General features: G+C 57.2%; 1 protein-coding gene across 2 annotated transcripts; it reads right to left on the bottom strand.

The window, feature by feature from the left end:
- Nucleotides 1-10,100: 10,100 nt before the first annotated feature.
- Nucleotides 10,101-21,897, bottom strand: MKNK2 (MAPK interacting serine/threonine kinase 2). 2 transcript variants are annotated; one of them, XM_070374000.1, is made up of 14 exons: nucleotides 21,751-21,897; nucleotides 21,467-21,602; nucleotides 18,037-18,124; nucleotides 17,835-17,936; nucleotides 17,655-17,752; nucleotides 15,762-15,841; nucleotides 15,358-15,431; nucleotides 15,064-15,168; nucleotides 14,885-14,940; nucleotides 14,705-14,800; nucleotides 14,105-14,299; nucleotides 13,263-13,427; nucleotides 12,593-12,636; nucleotides 10,101-12,278 (listed from the first exon to the last, which is right to left on the bottom strand). In XM_070374000.1, the coding sequence occupies exons 2-14, from the start codon at nucleotides 21,515-21,517 to the stop codon at nucleotides 12,038-12,040; spliced, it is 1,395 nt and encodes a 464-aa protein (XP_070230101.1). In that variant the 5' UTR covers nucleotides 21,518-21,602; nucleotides 21,751-21,897; the 3' UTR covers nucleotides 10,101-12,037. The 2 variants fall into 2 exon arrangements, with proteins under 2 accessions (XP_070230101.1, XP_070230102.1); XM_070374001.1 differs by lacking the exons at nucleotides 10,101-12,278; nucleotides 12,593-12,636 and adding an exon at nucleotides 12,673-12,819.
- Nucleotides 21,898-23,721: the final 1,824 nt, after the last annotated feature.

The raw sequence follows: 23,721 nt of genomic DNA, 5'->3' as shown, positions 1-23,721 counted from the left end.
CCCATCTCGAAGAATTTTCCACAGTTTGTTGTGATCCACACAGTCAAAGGCTTTGGTGTAGTCAATAAAGCAGAAGTAGATGTTTTTCTGTAACTCTCTTGCTTTTTCAATGACCAACGGATATTAGCAATTTGATCTCTGGGCAACAATCAAATTGGGGTGAGGGGGTGGGGGGGCTTTGGGCAATGGATATAAAAGGGACTCAGTCAGCTTTGGAGGTGACCTTGGCTCTGGGCCCCACTTCTGTAGCCTTGGTGCAAGCCTTGCACCTGTGGCCTTGGGGCGGGACTCCCCTGCTTCACTCCCTGGTCTGGGAGGATCCCACATGCCAAGGAGCAACTAAGCCCACATGCCACAACTACCAACCCTGTGCTCTAAAGCCCGGGAACCACAGCTCCCGAAGCCCGCACACCCTAGAGCCCATGTTCCGCAAGAGAGGCCCACACACCACAACAAAGAGTAGCCCCGCTCACCTCAACTAGAGGAAAGCCCACGTGCAGCAACAAAGACCCAGCACAGCCTAAAATTAATAAAACATTTTTAAACATCACAAAGGAAAAATAAAAATGAATACATCGGTACATTTTGTCTCCTGTTAAAATATCTTTTGTCAGTTTAATTCTCAGGCTGCCCCTCATAAATACAAGAGTGTAGAGGAGGGACTTCCCTGGTGGTCCAGTGGCTAAGACTCCACACTCCCAGTGCAAAGGGCCAGGTCCAATCCCTGGTCAGGGAACTAGATCCCACATGCCACAACGAAGACGTGGCCAGGCAAATAAAGAAATAATTCTTTTAAAAGTCTTTATTTAAAAAAAAAAGGTAGAGGAAAACATTTTCCTTGCCCATACCACGAGGTCAGCTGTTAGCTGATGCTTCTTGCTTCTACTTGGCCTAAATCAGCCAGCGTCCAAGGTGGAAACACTTCTGAGAAGCTAGCTCTCAGCCTCTCCTTGAAATCCTAAGGGGACCACTTATGAAGGAGGACAGTGACCCCAAACAGGTGGGACCCAGCCCAGGCCAGTTGCTCTGTCTGGATTTAGTTTTGGGGGCCATTTAAGTTCTCACACTCTATCAGACTACAGTTTGCTAGACCACAGAGTAGAAGATTCACCCAAGAGACAGCACAACCCTCATTAGGTCATAAACTGAGGATGTGACTGGATTTGGGGAAAGGAAGAAGACAGCTTCAACTGAGTCCAGCCAGTTGTTTGAAGCTCTTCATGAAATTCTTGGTCACAGCAGTGATGATCGGTGGTGTTGAGATAACCAGGTGAGTCAAGAAAGCGAAAAATCAAGCTACTCTACATGCTGGAAGCTCATCTCAGGAGTTTGGGGAATGGAAAACTAAAGCTAGAGTTACCATATGATCCAGCAATCCCACTTCTTGGCATATACCCAGGTAAAACTATAATTTGAAAAGATACACGCACCCCTATGTTCATGGCAGCACCATCGACAATAACCAAGACCTGGAAGCAACCTAAATTCCACTGAGAGATGAATGGATAAATAAGCAGTGGTACATATACACAGTGTATATGTATACACAGACATACTCAGTCATTAAAAAAAAATGAAGAAATGCCATTTGCAGCAACATGGATGCAACTATAAATGACCATACTAAGCGGTCATCAGAAAAAGACAAATACCCTATGATATCACTTACATGCGGAATCTAAAATATGGCACAGGGCTTCCCTAGAGGCTCAGTGGTAAAGAATCCACCTGTCAATGCAGGAGACATGGGTTCACTCCCTGGTCTAGGAGGATCCCACGTGCCACAGAGCAACTGAGCCGTGTGCCATAAGTACTAAGCCTGAGCTCTGGAGCCTGGGGACCATGACTACTGAGTTCATGTGCCGCAACTACTGAAGCCCTCATACCCTAGAGCCGGTGCTCTGCAACAAGAGAGGCCACCACGATGAGCAGCCTGCATACTGCAATGAAGAACAGCTCCCCCTTGCCACAGCCAGAGAAAAGCCCATGCCGCAAGGAAGACACGGCACAACCAAAACTAAAAAATAAATACAGCACAATGAAGCTATCTGTGAAACAGAAGCAGACTCCCAGACATAGAGAACAGACTGATGGTTGCCAAGGGGGAAGAGCGTAGGAGGGGGAAGGATTGGGAGTCTGAGGTCAGCAGATGCAAACTATTACAATAGGATGGATAAACAAGGTCCTGCTGCATAGCACAGGAACCTCTATTTAATATCCTGTGATAAACCACAATGGAAAAGAATACCAAAAAATAAAAGAATGTGGGCATTTTCCTGGTGATCCAATGGTTAAGAATCCACCTTCCAATTCAGGGGACGCAGGTTCCATCCCTGGTCAGGGAACTAAGATCCCACATGACTAAGAGCAACTAGCCCTACATGTCGAAACTGAAGACCCAAGGCAGCCAAATTAATTAATTAAAAGTGGTGACTTAAAAAAAAAAAAAAACACTGCATATATGTGTATAACTGAATTACTTTGCTGGACAGCAGAAATTAACACCATATTGTAAATCAACTTATAATTCAATAACAAACATTTTTTAATTCAATAAATAAATAAATGGAAGGGAATGAACATGACAAGCAACCAAGACTGGCAGTTCCACCCGAATGGCCCTCAGTGCAGGGTTTTAAGATAAATCTTCTACCTCCTGGGGCTTCCCTAGTGGTCCAGTGGTTAGGACTCCATGCTTCCAGTGCAGGGGGCCCAGGTTTGATCTCTGGTCAGGAAATTAAGATCCCACGTGCCTCAAGGTGCAACCAAAAATAAAAGAAAGAAGAATGGGCAAGGGAGCAAATGAGCGACTGAGAGAGCTCTCACACCTCTGGAGCGGTAGGAGGTCTGGGGCTCAGTCACCTGAGCTCCCTCAACCTCTGCTGCTTCCTTGCCTCCAAGTCCTCATCTCCTGGAAGGTTCTGGGCACCTAAATTCTTCACAAGGTGAAGCTCCCCCTCCCTGGCTCCTCCCCAAGCCAGGGGAGGCCCCTGATACTAAACATGCCCAGCCAAGGAGGCAAAACAAACAAGACCAGACAAGCACTCCAAAGGGGTAGGTCTGCAGGTGACGTGACCTGACACGCCGGGCGTGGGATCCCCCAGGTCCCATGGCAGTGGGAGGACGGTTACTCTGTGGGCAGGACCCACCCCCCACCCCTGGCTATCAGGAAAACCATGGACATTACAAATTAAAACACTTATTCCCTTGGGATTTCTTTTTAGCCCACAGTGCAAATATATCTTATAAATGTTTATTCTGGGATGTAAAGTGGTTCTGATGTGGAGCCGACAAATACGTAACTTCCTTTATGACAGGAAGACAGGCAGAGAGGAGAGTGCGAGGGAGGCCGCGCTCCAACTAAGGACACATCAGCTCCATGTCTGCGGGTGGGTGACTCCCATGGCTGCACCTCCTCCATGTCCCCACCTGAGACACCTCCTCCCTGCTGGGATACCCAGAGCGCCCCCAGCCTCAAATGCAGGGCATAGGGTGCTCCCACTCCCACTGGGTCCCTGTGCCCTGCTTCCATCTCTTGCTCTGTGGTGTGCATCCCGGGTGTGTGTGTGTGTGTGTGTTAGTCACTCGGTTGTGTCCGACTGTTTGCAACCCATGAACTGTAGCCCACCAGGCTCCTCTGCCCATGGGATTCTCCAGGCAAGGATACTGGAGTGGGTTGCATTCCCTTGTCCGGAGGATCTTCCTGACCCAAGGGTCGAACCTGGGTTTTCTGCATTGCAGGCAGATTCTTTACCATCTGAGCCACCAGTGGCACGCCTCTGCAGATGGGGTGTATTCCCTTATGTGGCCATCAGGGGGCATGAGGCCCAAGGATCTGCACCAGCAAGGGGTAAAGGTGTGAAGGATGGGGGACCCCACTCTCCTGGTACTCCAGTGCCCTGACCCATTTTCCAGATGGGCATATTGAGCACAAACTCAGTCTCACATGCCGGGGCCAGAACCATATGGAGAATGATTAGAAGGCCAGGAGAGACCACCCATCCAGAGCCCTCACTCACTCAGCCTGTCCCACCACATTTATTGAGCACCAACTATATGGCCGGGGCTCAGGACAAACAGTCTGAGGATCAACCAAGGACTGGGGGTGAAACACAGATATCAGGCCTTGTGACCTGCATTCTCCAAAGGGGTAGGGAGGACAGCAGCCCCCCTAGACCAAAGAAATGTATTAATAAACAAATGAAAGGGAACTCACCTGCACTGGTCACGTTGCACCCGCTCAGTAGCCACGTGTGGCTGGTAGCTGCAAAGACGGAGAACAGGCTCATTGCTCCAGGAGGTCCTACCGGAAGGCACCTGCTTCCACGGTCCCACCTGATACCTTCTCCTGGGTTGGCCCAAAAGTCTGTTCAGGTTTTTCCAGGACATCTTAGAGAACAACCCTAACAAACTTTTTGGGCAACCCAATATTTTCAAGTGAGCACAGGAAATAAGTGGAGTTTTGTTTTGAGACCAAAGGGAGGAGGAACTGCAAACAAGCAAGTGAATAAGAGAGAAAGTGATTACTTGCTAGTTAGATTGTAGCATGTCAGGATCCTGCTTGTGACATTGTAATAGACTTTTGCAAAATGTTACCACTAGGGGAAATGTTAGTTCTTACAACTGCTGGTAATTCACTGGTGTTCCAGCAAACATTCTCAGCACAAACATTACCCCCAGGACCAAATTTGTGTGTGTGCCTGCTCAGTTGCTCAATTGTGTCCAACTTTTTTTGGAACCCCATGGACTGTAGCCTGCCGGGCTCCTCTGTCCACGTGATTTCCCAGGCAAGAATACTGGTTTGGGTAGCCATTTCCCACCCCAGGGGATCTTTCTGACCCAAGGGTCAAACCCAAGTTTCCTGCATTGCAGGCAGTTGATGCCCCCTTAAATTTTAGGCCCAGGTGAGGCACCTGGACCAGGTTTGGAGAGGTGATGAGCAGCTTTCTCACCATGGTGCGCTTGGCATCAGTTCCCTAGTGAAGCGAGAAGCGGTCCAGGAAGTAAGGACCATGAAGGGACCAGAGACTGGACAAGGGTGACCCACTGGGCTGATAACCTCTGCTAGGGAGGCACCAGGGCTCCAACCCACAACCTTCATGTGGTTCTTATACCTGTGGAATGGATGCCCCTTTGGACACAGGGCTTCCCTTGTGGCCCAGTGGTTAAGGCTCTGTGCTCCCACTGTGAGAGCACAGGTTTGATCCCTGATTGGGGAATTAAAGTCCCACATGCTATGTGGTGTAGCCAAAACAAAACAAAAATGCTGGCAACAGGATCACGTCCCTGTTTGTCCCCCAGTCTGTGCTGGGGACGTGCCGCCAGATGCTGTCCCCAAGGGCCTTCCACATCACCATCCCAGGGCCCAGATCCTGGAGGCCTCCTTGGTGCCACGGATGCAGCACTGGGCAGACCCCCTCTGGTTGGCATCCTCTCAAGAGGTCATCAGAGGGAAACCAAGGCAGGGGAGAGATGGAACTGGTAGATGTCATGGAAACCCCACAGCATCTTCCCAAAGTCGCCCACAAACCCCAAACCCTGTGTGAAGGGGAGCACAAATCCCAGCAGATAGAAGAGACGAACATAGCCCAGTGTTAGGACCAGAGAGGGTTCACGGCACATGATGAACCCAGAGCCACTGGGCTCCAGACACTTGTCCAAATCCAGAGGTGAGTGAGTCGGGCTGGGAGTGCCCGGCTCATTCATGGGCCCTGCCCCAAGAACCCAGCCCTCCTTTCCTCCTTCCTTTGCCAGCTCACCCCATCCAGGCTTCGACCAACGAGGTGAGTCCTTCCTCCGACTGAATTTCATCACACTTCACTTTAAACCAGTTTGTCTTCTTTCTGGGTGAGTCAAAGACCAGGACAGGCTGCAGTTTCCTGGGACGGGATGATGAAAGAAGCTGTGAGGATGAACCACCAGGAGGGCCTGGTGTGCGGACTAGTGACAGCATTGGGAACAAACCCTGCAACAAATCCCTAAACTCTAGGGTGGAGACGCCTGTGCTGGTGATAAATCACTTTTCCATACACTGAGTGAGCACTTACTGTGTCCCAGATTCAGTACAGACTTGGTCCCGTCATCTTTTTCATTCTTATTGCAGGGAAATTCACAGAATATGAAATCACCCATTTAAAATGAACACTTCAGGGAATTCCCTGATGGTCCAGTGGTTAAGACTCCAGGCTTCCACTGCAAGGGGCACAGGTTCAAACCCTGGTGGGGAAGCCAATATCCCACCTACTCCATGGTACAACCAAATAAAATAAAATGAAGACTTTAGTGGCATTTAGCATATTCACAGGGCTGTGTAACCATCACTTGTAGTTCCAGAACATTCCATCACCCCAAAAGAAACCCAGTGCCACCGGCCGTCATCCTCAGCCCCTGACAACCAGGAACTCACTCTCTGTCTTCATGGATTTGCTTCTTGTGGACGTTTCACAGAAGTGGGATCACACATTATGTGATCTTTTGTATCTGGCTTATTTCATGTTATTCTTTTTTAAATAAAATTTCTTTTTTAAAAAACAGTTTTGAGGGACTTCCCTGGTGACCCAGTGGCTAAGACTCCATGCTCCCCTTGCAGGAGGCCTGGGTTCAATCCCTGGTCAGGGAATTAGATCCTGCAAACTGCAACTAAAGATCCTGCTACAACTAAGTCAGCAAGAACAAGAGCGGGAGCTGACCGTGGCTCAGATCATGAACTCCTTATTGCAAAATTCAGGCTTAAGTTGAAGAAAGTAGGGGAAACCACTAGACCATTCAGGTATGACCTAAATCAAATTCCTTACGAATATACAGTGGAGGTGACAAATAGATTCAAGGGATTAGATCTGGTAGACAGTGCCTAAAGCACTATGGGTGGAGGTTTGTAACACTGTACAGGAGGCAGTGACCAAACCTATCCCAGAGAGAAAGAAATTCAAGAAGGCTAAGTGGTTGTCTGAGGAGCCTTTACAAATAATGGAGGAAAGAATAAAAGTGAAGGGCAAGGGAGAAAGGGAAAGACATACCCAACTGAATGCACAGTTCCAGAGAACAGCAAGGAGAGATAAGAAGGTCTTCTTAAATGAATAGTGCAAAGAAATAGAAAAAAAACAATAGAAGAGGAAAGACTAGAAATCTGTCCAAGAAAATCTGTCTAAGAGATACCAAGGGAGCATTTCATACAAGGGTGGGCATGATAATGGACAGAAATGGTAAGGACCTAACACAAGCAGAAGAGATTAAGAAGAAGTGGCAAGAATACACAGAACTATACAGGACCTGCTGCTGCTGCTAAGTTGCTTCAGTCGTGTCTGACTCTGTGCGACCCCACAGAAGGCAGCCCACGAGGCTCCCCCGTCCCTGGGATTCTCCAGGCAAGAACACTGGAGTGGGTTGCCATTTCCTTCTCCAGTGCATGAAAGTGAAAAGTGAAAGTGAAGTTGCTCAGTCGTGTCCGACTCTTCGTGATCCCATGGACTGCAGCCCACCAGGCCCTCCGTCCATGGGATTTTCCAGGCAAGAGTACTGGAGTGGGTTGCCATTGCCTTCTCCGTTACAGGACCTAGTGCAGCCTAAAAAATAAATCAGTTCAGTTCAGTTCAGTTGTTCAGTCGAATCCAACTCTTTGCGACCCCATGAACCGCAGCTCGCCAGGCCGCCCTGTCCATCACCAACTCCCAGAGTTTACCCAAACTCATGTCCATTGAGTCGTGATGCCATCTAACCATCTCATCCTTTGTTGTCCCCTTCTCCTCCTGCCTTCAGTCTTTCCCAACATCAGGGTCTTTTCAAATAAATAAATAAATCTTTTTTTAAAAGTTTTAAGGGACTTCCCTGGCAGTCTAGCAGCTAAGACTCCAGGCTTCCAATGCAGGCAGGCGTGTGTACTTTACAGGCTGGGACGATAATACAAAGTGTCCGGACGTATACTCGTCCTGTTTACCCTATCCTAAGCACTGTACATCAGTGTGTGTGGCTGTCTGGAGGCTGGGGGAGGGAAGCTCCAGAATCACCCGTGATTCCTCGTAATCTCCGGGTGACAGATCCAGTTTGCAGACGCCCTGGACCAGCTGCCTGCCCTGTGCCCCGTTTCCCGCGGCGCAGACAGGAGGCCCCAAGGCCAGCCCGGAAAAGCCTTCAGCTCCTCTGTCTCCAGGATTTTCCTGCCACTCCTACAGGAGACGTGGAAGGGCCGGGCCCGCCGTGAAAGGGGCGGGGTCGGGCTGGGAGGGGTGGGGCCGGCCGAGAGGAAACCACAAACATCAAGCTTAGGGCTGTAGCTCAGGGAACAAGCTGTGCCTGGTGGCCAGGTCTTGGCAGGCGGCAGGGGGCAGGCAGAGGTCAGTGGCGCGGCCTGGCAGGGCTGGACAGGGCCCCATGCCACCTGGGAGGGTGGTGGTTTAGCATGTGGCACCCACCCCATTTCCCCCACATATGCCAGGCCAGGCAAGGGACAGCATTGAGTTCGGGCTTTGGGGGAACTAGGCAGGGGGCCGTGGTCCTGGCTGGGGCAGGGTAGCTGTGGGGCTTGAGAAGAGGGTTCCACAGGGCGGCTGAGCAAATGCAGGAGCGGGGCCAGGCTCCAAGGTATCCCTGAAGATTCCTCAGGTAGGGCCAAGTCAGGGAGGAGGTGCCACTTGCCAAGCCTGGGGTCCTAGGCAAGGGAGGGAGAGCCCCCTTTGAGCCCCACTTCACAACATCCAGGCTGTCCCTAGGAACTGCTAGATACCACTCCCTGCAAAGCATCCATCTGCTCTCTGGGCTCCACCCTTGTAGGCCTATCAGCCCTCACTGGGCTGGCTGCAAGGGAGACAGTGGTGCCCCACGGGGTCCTTTGGCCCCTAGCCCACACTCCACATGGCGACAACATCAGTCCTTCTGAAATGACATCCATTGGATGTGCCCTGCTCGCATTCCTTCTATGGGTGTCCACCCAGGGGCAATGAAACAACATCCAGACAAACGTATGCTGTGTTCACAGCAGCACAACTCGCTACTCCAGAAAGCAGGACACCTCAATGTCCATCGGTGGGCAGCAGATAAACACAGTGTGGTCCAGACAATGGGGCTATGACTCAGGTGTGAAGAGGAGTGAGGCACCAACACACGCTGCAACACATGTGAATCTTGAGGACGTGATGTTTGGAGACAGAAGCCAGACACAGAAGGCTCCAGGGGCTGATCCTAGACTGGCCCATTCCAGGCCCTGCAGAGGATTTCCCCGCTCCACCCCTTTGGTGGCACCACATGGTATGATGTTAGTTCCCCAACCAGGGATGAAACCCATGTCCCCTGCACTGGCAGCACGTTGTCGTAACCGCTGGACCTCTGGGAAGTCCCTCATCTGCTTTCTTCTTGCCTTCTTGCTGTGCTACCTGCTGGCTTCACCTGGCTTTTTCTCAGGACCCCTGCTGTCAGATGAGGGAACTGATAAGCACAGCAGTCTGAAAGGGCCTGGGGTTCCAGCCTGTCTGCTGTCCTTAACCACTGGACTTCACAGCCCCCTACCCTTTGGCTTCTGCCTCCAGGAAGCCCTCCCTGACACACTGCTTCCCCCCTGAAGGATCTGAAGTCAGCCCTGGGCTGTCCAGCAAAGACCTGCAGATGGCAAGAATATAATCAGGGTTGAGAGGAGTCTAGAGAGGGAGGAGGGCCAGCCATGAGGGGGAGGTCTGAATTACTGGGTTTTGCTGAATTAGGTTGCATTGTCCAGAGGTGCCCCGCCCCGACTCAAAGCTGTTTTCCTCCCTCCCTTTGGACCTGGGACAGCTGCTTGCTGAACTCCACCTGACCTTGGACTTGGGGAGGCCATGCAACATGCCTTCTGAAGCCAGGCTGCTCAGATCCTCCAGCCACATGAGGAAGCCCAAGTCGCACAGGAGACCCCCTGTGGGCACCTGGCCCAGGTTCCAGCCTCAGCATGAGCCCAGCCCACACCTGTGGGTGATGAACCTTCCCAGTGGAGGACCCAGGTGTCCTGGCGCAAGGACTAACAGAGCCTTTCAAGCCCCGTCTGCATCCCTGACTCATAGCACCGTCAGGAATAACAATACGGCTTTGGGACACTAGGTTTGGGGCAGTTTGTTTCAGGACTACGGAAAGCCACGATGTGAGCACCCAAACGGGTTTTTATAACTTTTATTAAATCCTTACAAAACAGAATACAAAATTCCGGCATTGACAGTTGGTGTAAAGGAAAACTTCTGAGCTGTATCAGCTCACCTGGTAGAGTGGAGTTAAAGTGCTTGGATGTTTTTCCCCCACTTTAAAAAAAATCTTTTTTTTTTTTTTTACCCATCTTAACATTGAAACACTGCTGTGCCCCCTTCCCCTAGCGCCGGAGCAGCCTGAGAGCCAGGCTCATTCACAGTAACGGTTCTGACCAGTCCTCCGGGCCGCACTGTTCGAGACAGCGGGGAGGAAGTGGATGTCCCACCTTTGGATTTAAAAAAAAAAAAAGCGGCTCACAGCTCAGCTTTCCCGAGTAAAATGGCCATGGCGCCTCGCAGCGGGCGAGAGTCCGTTTGTTTGTTTTTTTTTTTTTTTTTTACAAAAAGGCAGAATTCTCGGCTGCAAAACGTGGAATCACAAATGGGAGAGAAATGATGGTGGGGGGGTGGCCTCCCCACCCCCGGAGTCTTTGGAAAGGCCAGTCCACAGATCCGGCGGGCGGGGAGGGGCGGCGGCCCCCACCAGCCACCTAGGACTGTGACAACATCCAGACGTGGGGGGACCGCAGAGACGGCGCCCGAGCTCCCCACGCCTCGAACCCCTCCCCCCACATTCAAGTATTCTTCAAGAACAGGGAAGGGAAGTCAACTTTTGTTTTAGAAAACTAACGAAACAGAACGAACGACTACAAGCCGGATCGGGGTGCCCGCAGAAGCCGGCCGGGACCCTGGGGACTCCCTGCCCGCGCCCTCCACCACACACACCGCCCCACCACCCCCCCGCCCCGCCCCGCCCCGGCAGAAGCCCGTGTGCACGTAGAAAAGGAAGCCTGTGTATTGCATAGTGTCTCCCACCCGAGGGCCCAGGCGTCAGATCGGGGAGGGCCCAGACTCCCCAGACCGGCGGGTCACGCGACAACGTCTGACTCGGGCGCGGGCGGACGGGGCAGCAGCTGCGGCCTTTTCCTGAAGGTGGGCGGGGCAGAGACGCCGCCCGGGGCGGGGGAGAGGGGCTGACGGAGCATCCACGCCGGACCCGAGGGGCGGCCGGGCAGGACGTGGCCGTGGTCAGACTGAGCCCTGAGAAGGGGCACTCGGGTGCCCGGGTCTGGGGTCCGCGGGACCCCCACGTCGGCTGACGGGCGCCTGTCCAGCCCCTCCCGCTTGCCCTGGCGCCCTCCTCCCGGGTGGGCAGTCCCCAGTGGAGGGGCCAGAGGAGGGCCCATCAGCTGCAGCTTAAGGTCAAGGTTCGAGGGAGCCCCGATTGTCAGTCGGCGGGAGGGGGTGGGGTGTCCAGTGGGCGTCACTCCGCCCTCCCCGCCCCAGACTCCGCTCCCGCGACCGCGGAGACCTGAGAAACCCCCGGCCCCGCCGCCCACCAGGGTGTCTATGGGGAGGGAAGGAGCTACCGTCTCATCCAGGGGAGGTGGGGGTGGACCGGTCCCTGAAAACACCGCGAGGGCCAGAGAGGGCGGCGGGGCCCCGCCCGGCCCAGGAGACGCCAAGCCCTCCTCTCCTGAGTCCCGCGGGCGGAGGGAGGGGCCTTCACAGTGGCCGAGGCGTTCCGGGCGGGGCGGCATGAGGGCCCACCCGGCCGCGCGCCCTCCGCTCTCCTCCCCCCGGAGCCTGCTTTGCTTTTAACACCATTGGAAGGTGGGGGTTGGGGAGAGAAAAAAAAAAAAAAACCCAGCAAAAACCTTATATAAAAAGACCCCCGAGCTGAGCAGAGCGCCTCGGAATCCAGCCGGGAGGGGGAAGGAGGGAAGGAGGGGAGGGGGGGAGGGGAGCCCGCTGGTCACGGCGGGCGGGCAATAGCTTAAAAAATCTTTTTAGATCTGACGGGTGGGGAAGGCCTATGTACAGAGGGAAGGAAGGCGTCACGCGTGGTCTCCCACCAGGACCACGGGGGCCGCGGACAGGCTGGCACGCTGCCGCCGCTGGGCCAGCTTGGACTGGGAGGGCGGGGACAGCTGCAAACAGCGTGAGGTAGCTCGGATGACCACGGGCTGGCCCTGCTCCGCCTCCTCCTCCGCGGCGTCTTCCTCGCGCTGAGCCAGCTGCCGGTTCATGGCAATGGCCTCAGCCGCGAACGAAGTGAGGTCTTTGGCACAGCTGTTCCTGGGGACCGGGCGGGGTTGGGGGTCACCAAGGAGGGAGAAGTAGCCTCGCCTCCCCGCCCTCCCCGCCCCGCCCGGGGCCAGTGCAGTACTCCAGAGGAGGGGCCGCAGGCCCTAAGAGGTCCCAGTCTCGGATGGGTGGGTGTGGGGCTGGGGCGGCAGTAGGTTGGAGCCCCCTGGAGTCACAAACTCTGCACCTGATATAAGGACACCCAAGCGCTTGGACAGCTTCCCTGCTCCAGGACTGAAAGGGTTTTTTTCATCTTAACATTTAGCGCCCCTCCTGGACTTAGGGCTCCCCACTTGGGGCCTCACCTCTGCAGGACCATGGGCGTGGGCAGGGTGTTCTCCGGGGCGCACTGCAAGGAGACAGGAGAGGCGAGGTTGGAGAGGAGAGCCCGCCCGCCCGCGTGCCGCCCGGCTGACTCCGAGAACACCAGAGCACAGGGGTGGTGAACGTAGCGCACCTGCAGGTGACCCGCCAAGTTGGGGGCGGGGCCTGCCTCTCAGCACAGCTGCCCCTTCCAGGTGGTTCCCAGCTCCTGGAAGAGGGTGGAAAGCCCCCTCCACCTTGAGTCTTTGCTCCCCACGGTGCCGACCTTTGGCCTAAGCACCTACCCCTGGGACGACCACTGGGCAGAAGATAGACACATCGCACTTTTCCCAGACTGGTGGGTAGAGAGCCTGGAACTGCCGTTGGCAGGCCATGAGTCTACCTTGGCCTGCTGCCCGAGTGCCACCTGGCTGACCTCAGCTTGACGCTGTTCGAGAAAAGAGGAGGCCCCAGCACCTCCTGGACACAGAGCTTGGCAACGAGGAGTGCCTGCAGTGCAGATTGAACTTGGCCAGCAGGCAGTGGGGGTTTCCCTACTGCGCCCTAGCTCACTCTGGGGCTCTTCGACCCTTGCTCTGAATAACCCAGGCCCATCGGCAGAGGCTTGATGGAGGTCTGAGGAATCCCACGCTTCCTGGGGCTCCCACTCACCCCCTGCACCCAAGGGTGCTGCAGGACTTGGGCAGCGCTCAGCCTCTGCTTGGCATCGCGGACGAGGAGCTTGGAGATGAGGTCTTTGGCAGCAAAGGAGATGTGGGCCCAGTCCTTCTCTGGAAACTCGTACTTGCCCTCCTGGATGCTCTCAAACAGCATGTTCTGGAGAGGACACAGGGAGAGGGGTCAGCTGCAGCTAGCAAGGGCTGAGGCCATGTCCCCAACGCCTGGATGGGCAAGCCGGGACCTGGAGGAGCACCCTCCTCCACCACATCCGTGTGACCTGGGCCTGGGCTTAGGGTTAGGGAAAGTGTTCTGAGCTCAGCTAGCAAAGCTGGGGTACTGGGAGGCTGGGCCAGAGAGTGGCTTCCAGGAGGCACTTGGGCTCTGCTGGAGTGAGCTGAATCAAGGGGAAATCAGGCCATGACACCTGAGCCTCAGGTGGTCTGTAGAAGGCTAGAACCTGACCACCCCAAATCATAGGCCTTGCTTTACCTCAGCTTCCTACCCTCAGGCTCCCAAAGAGCCTCTGGAAATGCAGAGGCAGTGGCCTGCTAATGTGGCCAGCGGTTGGAGGCCAAACCCTAAGGGGTGCTCAGAGGTACACGAGACAGGACCTGCGGTTGGATGTGGGTTTGTGTACACACAGGGCAGCACGAGCCGGTCCCTAGGGTGGGGGTTAAGTGTGTACATAGACCAGGCCTTGGGGTGCACCAGGCAGGCCGCGGTGAAGGTGCGCAGCCAGTGTGTGGCAGCCTGTGTGTGAGTGTGTGCGCGCAGGCCGAGGCAGGCCTGGCGGAGTGCTGGGGGAGGGGTGCACAGCAGGCCGCCACTCGCACCTGGCAGGCGGGGCAGGCCTCCCCGCGGTCCCAGCCGCAGTCGCTGCCGCAGTGGCCCACGAAGGGCGGATAGCCGCTGAGTAGGATGTAGAGGATGACGCCCAGGCTCCAGAGGTCGCAGCGCTTGTCGTAGATACTGGCCTCCTCGCTGAAGGCCTCCACTACCTCCGGGGCCATGTACTCCGCGGAGCCACACTGCAGGTGGGGGCAGGGCGTTATGGCCCGCGGAGGCGGGAGGGGGCTCACCGACCTGGACTTCCTGAAGCCCGTGCCCGACCAATCAGAGGCTACTAAAGAAAACAGCCCCGCCTTCGCCCTGCCGACCAATCAGAAGCCATCGAGGGAGCCGGCCCCACCCCTAACCCTCACCCCCACCCAATCAACAGGTGCCTGGAGCACGCCCAGGCCCATGGAGCCCGCGGCTGCGGCCCTGCCCAGCCAATCAGCGGCTGTTGCTAAGCGGAAGCTCAAACTTTGAGGCCGCAGCAGTCAAGCAGGATCCGCACCTTGAGGTTATGCAACTGCGGTCTGGGACCGGATTCGGGACCATTCCCGCCCCCTCCGCCCCTGCCAGCACTGCCCCTCCTCGCAGGCCCTCACCGGGGTGAGCAGCTCTGGGGTGGAGATGGGGGAGCAGTCCCCGTTGAGTTTGATGCCACTGCCCAGGTCAAAGTCGCAGATCTTCACGGGGGACACCTGGGCGGGGTTGGAACGGGCTGTGAGGGCTGGGTCCTGGGGGCCTGGTCCGAAAGGAAGGCCGCCCCCTTCTGTGCCCCTCACCTGGTTGGGGTGCTCACAGAGGATGTTTTCCGGCTTTAGGTCCCTGTGGGCGATGCCTGCCGAGAGAACCAAGAACCACCAGCGCTGGTCAAGGGAGGGTGGGCACGTTTTTCAGGAGTCCTGGGCAGGTGGACTGGGTGCATGGGTGGACCCCTGGGGCAGGCGGCCCGGCCACCCACCTTTGTTGTGCAGGAAGTCCAGGGCACTGGCTACGTCCTGCACCACCACGCTGGCCTCCAGCTCATTAAAGTGCCGCCGCTTGTGTATGTGGCTGAGAATGGAGCCTGGGCCAGAATACACAGGTGTCACCTCCACTGCCCAACGCCCAGCACCCACCCCACCCTGGCAGGGGCCACCACCCTGGACCCCTAAGGTCCCTCTGATGGGCAGGCCCCCTGGAAGTTTCTCCCTGGTGGCCCTGAGCCCCCAGGCCCATCGGGATCCAGACAGAGATTGCGCCAGGCCGCACGTACCACCCCGCATCTTCTCAAACACCAGGTAGAAACGATCCTCCTCCTCGAAGAACTCAATCAGCTCGAGGACATTCCTGGGGTGCAGGGCAGAGGAGCAGGGGAAGGATTGAGGCTTCCTCAGGCCCACATGCAGCCGCAGCCACAGCCCTGCCCAGGAGGGGTGTGCCTCCTCCACCTCCACCTGCCAGCAGGAGGCATGGGCCTAGGGCCACAGGCCTGCTTCCACCTTGCCCACCTCAGACTGTCTGGCTTGCCCACCACTGGGCCCACCCACGACACAGGGCCTGGCACACAGTGGGTGCTCACTAAGTGGCCACTGTGGGTGATGAGGAGGCTCTCGGGCCCATTCATCCACTGAAAGGTGGCTAGGAGCCCCGTGCTGTGACGAGGCTAGGTCACGTTACCTGTGTCCCTGGCACTGATACAGCATCTCCACTTCCCTGAAAACCCTGCTCCGAATGTGGCCCGGCTGCTTCTCAATGATCTGAAACGGCCGGGGGTGGGGGGTATAGGGGTGGTGAGGACAAACACACATACAGAAACACAACTGGGCCAGCCAGGTCTTCCACAGCCCACCAGAAACTTCCCCTGGGTCACGCCTGAAACTCATCAGAGCTTAGACTTTTAAGCTCTGGAAAGCAGAGCTCTCCTATGGGGGCCCAGAATTTACCGGAAGTCAAACTGTGGTGTCAGCACAAATGGGGTAGCATGTCCCCAGAGGCCTCCCAGGAGGGGTAACATGGCAGGAGAGGCAGAGAGGAGCTGGAGCTCTCCTACTGGAGCAGGCCGATTTGGACCTGGGGCCCCTGCAACTTACCCCTTCAGGGCAGCAGGTTCTTTAGACGAGGTGCCCCCCACCCACTGCCCGGAGCACTGGGGGCCACTGTGGTGACTCATACCCAACCCAGGGGAGTAGAGGTACCTGGGGCACCTAGCTCCCACCAAGCTCTCCTCCTTGCCCAGGCACCATATCACCACATCTTGTCTCCCAGTCCTACGCTAATCTGGGGGGACACCCCCAGCACCTGCTGGGACCCTCTTCCTAGGCTGGACCTTGGGCTCCCTCTCACTGGGTGGGTGGGCAGACTTGGTCACCAGCATGCTCGGGGCTCTGTCCCACCAGCAGCCTAGGGGAATGCCTATGGTATGTTCTGCTGGCCAGGCTCCAGCAATAAGCTGGCACCATGTCCACTGGCCACTGGGCCTGGGCCACCACCCGAAGTGCTATCCCACCTGTCGAGTGACAGATACACCTGCCCCACAGATTCCAGGGGCTCCTTGACACAGTGCCACCAGTCGTGCCCTTCTAGAGTTAACTGAACCTCATCCCATCTCCTGTGAACGTGGCTAGGGCCCCCACTCCATGAAGGAGACAGCAGTCCCTCTCAGGAGGGATGTGGCCTTCTGGGGTTCCCACCCAGACATCTAGCCTAACCACTCCCCGCCTTGGTCTCCCTGTCCGTCAGAGTGACAGGAGCCAGCCTGCCCAGCAAGGCCCATAGAAAGGAGGGTTCAGGAGCCCTCCAACTATGCAGAGAGTGCTTGATGCTAGGTGTCCAGTCCTGTGACACCATCATCCACCCGACTCAGGCACTCCCAAGGGGCGGGGACCACAGCCACCCAGGTCACCAGGCTTCCACCAAGGCCTGAGGTTTCTAGCCAGTTCCGCTTGCCTTGGAGTACCTGGCCCTCCTTCCTGGGCAACCAGCCTCCCATGACCTCACCCAGCCCAGATGCAGAGGTCACGAGGGAAGCCTGGAAGGCTTCTCAGAAGGTGGGTCTGATGCCTGGCCAGGCACACAGGCTTCGTGGCCACACCCTGGGTCAGGGCAGCACAGGGCAGGCAGGAGGCTCTCACAGGCCTGCCCTGGTCTTCCCAGGTGCCCAGCTCCCCAGACTCAGAGTATAGGGTTTCGATCTCTGTATCAATGCCCAGAAGCATTCCTTAGCCCTGGAATAGGAACCTAGCCTGAATGACCCAGCAGGTGAGCACTGGCTCTGACTGAACCCCCAGCTCTCGCGACCCCTCTGGCAGCAGATCCTTGGCCACCTGTGCCGGCATGCCACCCCTGGTCACTTCTCACCTGGACTTGGGGGCTCAGCCTGGGCTGACCTAGATTCCCAGGGGTGGCCTGAGTCACCAGCCTTGGGGCCATTTTTAGACACTGGTTTTCCCCGGCTGTCAGTCCGGCAGCTCAGATGCCAGCTCCCTTCCTTCTGCCACCTCTGGTGGTGCCAGACCCCGGCGCTGCTGGGGAGAGGCAAGGGGCGCGCTCCGGTGCTGTGGGCTGGCTCACCTTGACAGCATACTCCTGGTTGGTGATGAGGTTGATGCAGGTCTGCACACGGGCATGGGCACCCTCCCCAAGCACGTCCTCCTGCAGCTGGTAGACATCTGTGAACCCGGCGGTGGGGGTGAGAGCCTCCCTGGGCCAGCCCATCTTCCCAAAGCCCCCACCCCAGCCTGCTCCACTCACCTTCAAACTTGCCCGAAAAGCTGTCGGTGGCCCGGCATCTCTTCTTCTTTTTGCCTCTCTTCTTGGCATCAGGGATGTCGATGGGCTGGCTTGTGGGCATATCTGTGCCAGGAGGGCCAGAGGTGAGGCCCACCCAGCTCAGGAGGCGGCCCAGCCCCCCCCGCTCCACCACCAGAGACGTGCCCTCCCCTCAGCCCCTCACCAGGGCGGGTTGGGCACTCTGGGCTGAAGTCAGGTTCCCCGTGGCGGGCCTGGTCTAGGGTGAAGGCCAGCTCGAAAGGATTCTGCCCCTGCAGGAGAGGAAAGGACAGAGCTCAGGCCTTCTCCCTGTCCACACACTGAAGGGCACAAAGCCTGGCTTTGCCGGGCCACCAGAAAATTGAGCCTTCACCCCCCACCTGCAGCCGTCAGGGCCTATGCTGAGGGGATGTGGTACAGGAAGAGGCCAGTTGCAGGTAGGGAGGGAGTGTCGCTTCCCAGGCCAGGCCTGAGTTACCATGGGGCGCAGGCTGTGTCATGAGCCTTGGTCTGTTCACCTGCAGGATGGGGCCAGCACCACTACCTGGCACAGGGATCAAAGGCGTGGGGCAGCCACTGGGAGGGACTGCATCACTGGCTTCCCTGGGTGGGGCTCCCAGCCAGGTGGCCTTGCCTGCTTTCCCATGGCCTCCTGGCCTCAGTTTTCCCCTCTGTGAAATGGGGCAGCAAGGTCCCCTTTGCCTCACCTGTCCTCTCGTCCCCACTGCACCTTCTTGCCACCACACTGCCTGTGATGTACCCCCATCCCCCAGCTCTGAGCCTCCTCTCCTGCTCTGACCCCACTCCTCGTCTGCTTTCAGATCCTCACCACCATGACCCATGCAGGGGCACAAGGGAGAGGTGCCTATGGTCTCCCACATGAGCACTGGCTGCTCCCTGCCCAGCCCTGCCCTGGCCACAGCCCACAGGAGGGAACCCCTCACAGGCCCTGGTGTCCAGCTAAGGAAACAACACGTGTAGCAAGCAGGGGCCAGCTCAAGGTCACCCCCGACGGCCTCCAGGTCCTCTGCAAGGGACCCTAACCCAGTAACAAAGGCGGCTGGGGTTCCTCCCAACAAAAGACAACTGGGATAAATATGTTCCTGTAGAGCAGGTTGAGCATGACGACTGGCAGCCATGGCAAGGCATGAGGGTTGGGATGCTGAGGCCCACCAGGTCCTCTAGGAGCTTGTTCTCCTGAGCTCCACAATTCAGGGAGCATCAGGTGGCCAGGGCTTCAGGTGGGTGTGGGGGGCCTGCACACACAGCCGTGGTGCCAGCCCTGACGCTGGATGACTTGGGTCAAGTTGCTGCTCCTCTCTGGGCCTTGGAACAACTGGACCCAGGGCTTTGGCAGGAGGGCCATCTGACAGAGAAGAAATGCCAGGAGACCCTCCAGGAACACCCAGGGGTCCACCGGCAGAAGAGGCCAGGCCAGATTCCTTCAGACAGGAGGCCCGGAAGCCAGTCCGGCAGCAGAGGGGCAGGCAGAGGTCAGAGGGAGCGGCTGAAAAACAGGCGTGGGCCCGCCTGGACTCCCCACCCGCCTGCAGATAGTTGCTAGGAGGCCCAGCGGGCGGGGGCGAGGGAGGGAGGCAGCACAGCAGCCAGTGTGCGCGGGCTCAGCCACCAGCCCCTGCCCTGCCCGCCCAGGGCTCTGGCACCCATGGGGTCAGGGACACAGCTGCACCAGTGCTGGCAATCAGTGTTCTGATAAGTTGGCGCTGGGTGACCACCTCCACCGGGGAGGAGAGGAGGGGTGGCACCGTGGGGGTGATCAGGAGTGGACGTGAGGCTCGGGGCCAGTGGCTCCTCACCAGCTACCTGACCCCAGACTACTGATCTGAGCATCTGAGGGGAATCGTAGGACCACAGAAAGGTGCAAGGACCTGAGAGAGCCTCTGGGTTCTGACCAACCCCCTGCCCCATCCTAGCCTCCAGTGCAAAGAGCTGGACCCTGGAGAGAAGAGATGGCCAAGCCACCAAGATTAAGGGACAGCAGGTCTGCTCCTGTGTCCTTGTCACCATGTGCAGAGGGCCTGCGGGGTGGGGTGGGGGGAAGGCCCACACCTTCCAAGCCTCTACTTTCCCATCTTAAAAGGGGGAAAACACATCAAAGACATCTGGCAGACCAGGGGAGCAGCTGGGTGCAGCTGGAGGAGACGCTGAGAGTGGCCAGCCCTGGCCACTAAGAGGGCCACCTCAGAGCCAGGACTCCCTGCCCAGGGTCCCTCCAACTCCTTCAGGGCTCCCACAGTCCCACCTCGGTGTAGGGCTGTCTTGTGGCCTCCAGAGGCCAGTCCGTGCTACCAGGCAGTGTAGCCAGACCAGGCCCAGGGCTGGCTGCAGGCCTCCAGTCAGCAGGCCTTGGCAGGAGGTGGGTGGAACCATCCAGAAAGTTCAAGTGTGTTTTGGCCACCATGCTGGCCCCACACGCTGACCCCATCTTGGCTCCCGCCCAGCCCCCAGAAGGGACAGACCACTACCAGGGACGTCTCTCATCCACCCTGCTCCCGCCCAGCCCCAAACACTTGGACGTGCCAAGGCTGGAGCTGCCCTGGGAGGCAGGGGGAAGCCAGGATGACAGGCATGTGGGCAGGGGTGGGGCGCTGGCCTGGGACACTGCCTGGATGGGCTGGGAATTTTAACCTAGTCTCAGCTTGCTCCTCCTACCCTGGTTGCAGTTCACCTGTAGGCACTGGAGCTCAAGCATGCACATACACAGACACACACACAGACACACACACACACCCAGGTCCTGCCTTCTCTACAGGGCAACAGGTCCTTGCCCAAGAAGGCCCAGGGAAGCCATTACATAACCCGGCCAGCGGGGTGGGGTGGCCATTGACATCACTGTCTCCCCAGGGCCAGGCTCTGTGGGGCCCCTGCCTAACACCTGCCCGCCCCCCCAAGACTCGCTCATCTGAGACCAGAACTCGGCTGCCACGGCCATGGGGCCGCCACAGAAACTTCCTGCTCTGACAGGAAATAGCACTTGGGCCTGGGGTGTCCGGGAGGTGCAGAGCTGGGAAGGTATTCAATCCACTGCCCCATTCTGTAGACCACCCAGAAGGGTGTCCCAGGGACTGCAGCCCAGTCTGGGGCTCCTGGAGGAAGAACCCAACAGACCCTCCCAAACCCTCCCATGATGCTGGGGACAGGACTGTGGCTGCTGACTGCCCCAGCAGTGCACAATCAGTTGGGGTCTGCAGGGGACACACAGCCAGGGGCCCTCATGGGCAGGGGCCCCCAGTTCTGCCTGGGGTTCTTGGAGTAAAGACTCCAGAAGCCCCAGGGCACTAGAAACTGACTGTGGCATACTGAATCCCTCCCCATACCAGCACATGCCTGGCTGGGGTCTTCAGGGGTACACATGGGTAGGGGCCCCACAGACTGGGGAGCTCCTGGAATAAAGACCCCACAGGTCCCAGGGTGCTTGAGACAGGACTGTGGCCCAAGATCACCTCCCCCACAATGCATACCAGGCTTGGGGCAGTCCCAGGCAAAGGGTGAGGTTGGCATGAGCCGTGGGACCAGGGGGCGGGCTCCAAGTCCCACCACCGGCCTTTCCAGTGGTCCAGCCCTGGGCGCCCCCAAACCGACCTGACCCTCACCTTGAAGGAACGGTGGAAGCCCTGAAGTTCGGCTGTTTTCTTCTGCACCATCTTCTGTCCGGGCCCCGCCAGCGGGGGAGGGGACGCGGGGCCCGGGGGGGCGGCCCGTGGGAGAGGGGCGGCAGGGGAGGGGACCCTGAAGGCGGGAGCAGACAAAGGAGGGCGTTGAGTGGCCGCGGCCGGCTGCGCCGGGAGCCCGGGCCAGGGCGGCGAGACTCCGTGGGGCCCGATCCCCGCGCCCGGGCCGAAGCCGGGCCGGGCCGGAGTCGCAGGGCCACACTCACCGGGGTCGGGCGCGGGCCGGGGCCGCAGTGCCGCCGCCCGAGACGCGCAGCCCGGACCCCGCTGCGCGGACCGCGCGGGGAACAGCGCCGCCACCGCCGCTGCCACCACCGCGGACTCCTCGGCCTGGGCCGCCACCGCCGAGAGGAGCCGGGCGCGTCGCGTCGCCTCCGCCTTTATAGGCCAGGCTCGGCCCCGCCCCGACGCAGACCCCACCCCTCTGGGCTCCGCCCATGCGCACACGGCAGGGGCGGGGCTGGAAGGCCCCTCCGGCCACGGGGAGTGTCGGCGCGCCTGCGCCGTGCGTGGCGCGGGGCTCCGGGCGCGGGACCCGGGAAGGATCTTGGCTTGCTTGGACAGGTCTGCTGGAGGCTCGGGGAGACCCGCGGGACCCTGATTCTGAGCTGGAGCCCAGCCCTGCCCTCTGGCAACAGCCCTAGTCTACCGGTCAGGGCCTAGGATGCACTGACTTCTATGGGCAATACGCCTGCTCTAGAACCTGCTATAGCTCCCACTTGGATATCTCGGCTCTAGGATCTGCCGTGGCTCTCTTTTTCAGCTCCCGGATCCTGGCCCCAGCTGTCGTGCAAACGCACCAGCTGTCGTGCAGGTGCACCGCAATAGGCTCATAGGCCCAGCTGCTTCCCCAGGGTGCTCCCCAAGAGTTCATCCAATTGTTGACTGGGAAAGGGGACGCAGTAGCGGTTGGCGACAGATCTGTGAAGAACCGTCCCTCAGTCCTGCAGAAAGGAACGTTTCCCTTGACTGATGGAGAAAAAGCCCAAGGGGTAGCGGTGACCAGGACAGGAGGCAAAACACAGCCCCATTTTGGCTGGAGCCCTTGACCCAGGCTCTGAGAGAATGAGCCAGCTCTCCATCCCCGCAGCCCTGCCGCGGATGATCCTCAGAGCCCGTATCTGGACACTTAGTGTCTCACGTCTGCAAAGTAGACTGTCTTCCCTCTCCTCCAGGCCTCAGCCTGTCCACTGAAGCATACGTGCATGTCTATGTGCACACATAGAGGGGCTGGGTAAGATGCGAGCTTCCAGAGGCTGCTTCTGGAGCCCAGAAGTCTGAAATCCAGGTGTGATCATCAAGGTCATACCCTCTCCTACTTCTTCCACCTTCTGGTAGTTGTTGGCAATCCCCAGTACTCCTTGGCTGGTAGCCACATCACCCAATCTCCGCCTGTCTTCATGTGACCATCTTTTCTGTCTCCCTGTGTTTCCTCTCTCTGCTAAGGACACCAGTCATTGCATTAAGGCCACCCTAATCTAGTACCCTAATTCTCCAAGCCAGGCTTCAGTGATACGTGAACTGTGAACTTCCTGATGTTCAAGCTGGTTTTAGAAAAGGCAGAGGAACCAGAGATCAAATTGCCAACATCCGCTGGATAATGGAAAAAGCAAGAGAGTTCCAGAAAAACATCTATTTCTGTTTTATTGACTATGCCAAAGCCTTTGACTGTGTGGATCACAATAAACTGTGGAAAATTCTGCAAGAGATGGGAATACCAGACCACCTGACCTGCCTCTTGAGAAACCTATATGCAGGTCAGGAAGCAACAGTTAGAACAGGACATGGAACAACAGACTGGTTCCAAATAGGAAAAGGAGTACGTCAAGGCTGTATATTGTCACCCTGCTTATTTAACTTATATGCAGAGTACATCATGAGAAACGCTGGACTGGAAGAAACACAAGCTGGAGTCAAGATTGCTGGGAGAAATATCAACAACCTCAGATATGCAGATGACACCACCCTTATGGCAGAAACTGAAAAGCCTCTTGATGAAAGTGAAAGTGGAGAGTGAAAAAGTTGGCTTAAAGCTCAACATTCAGAAAACAAACATCATGGCATCTGGTCCCATCACATCATGGGAAATAGATGGGGAAACAGTGGAAACTGTCAGACTTTATTTTTTTGGGCTCCAAAATCACTGCAGATGGTGACTGCAGCCATGAAATTAAAAG

This window comes from Bos mutus, chromosome 7 (genome assembly GCF_027580195.1).
Source record: "Bos mutus isolate GX-2022 chromosome 7, NWIPB_WYAK_1.1, whole genome shotgun sequence".
NCBI lineage: Eukaryota > Metazoa > Chordata > Mammalia > Artiodactyla > Bovidae > Bos > Bos mutus.
This window is presented reverse-complemented; position numbering and strand designations above follow the sequence as displayed.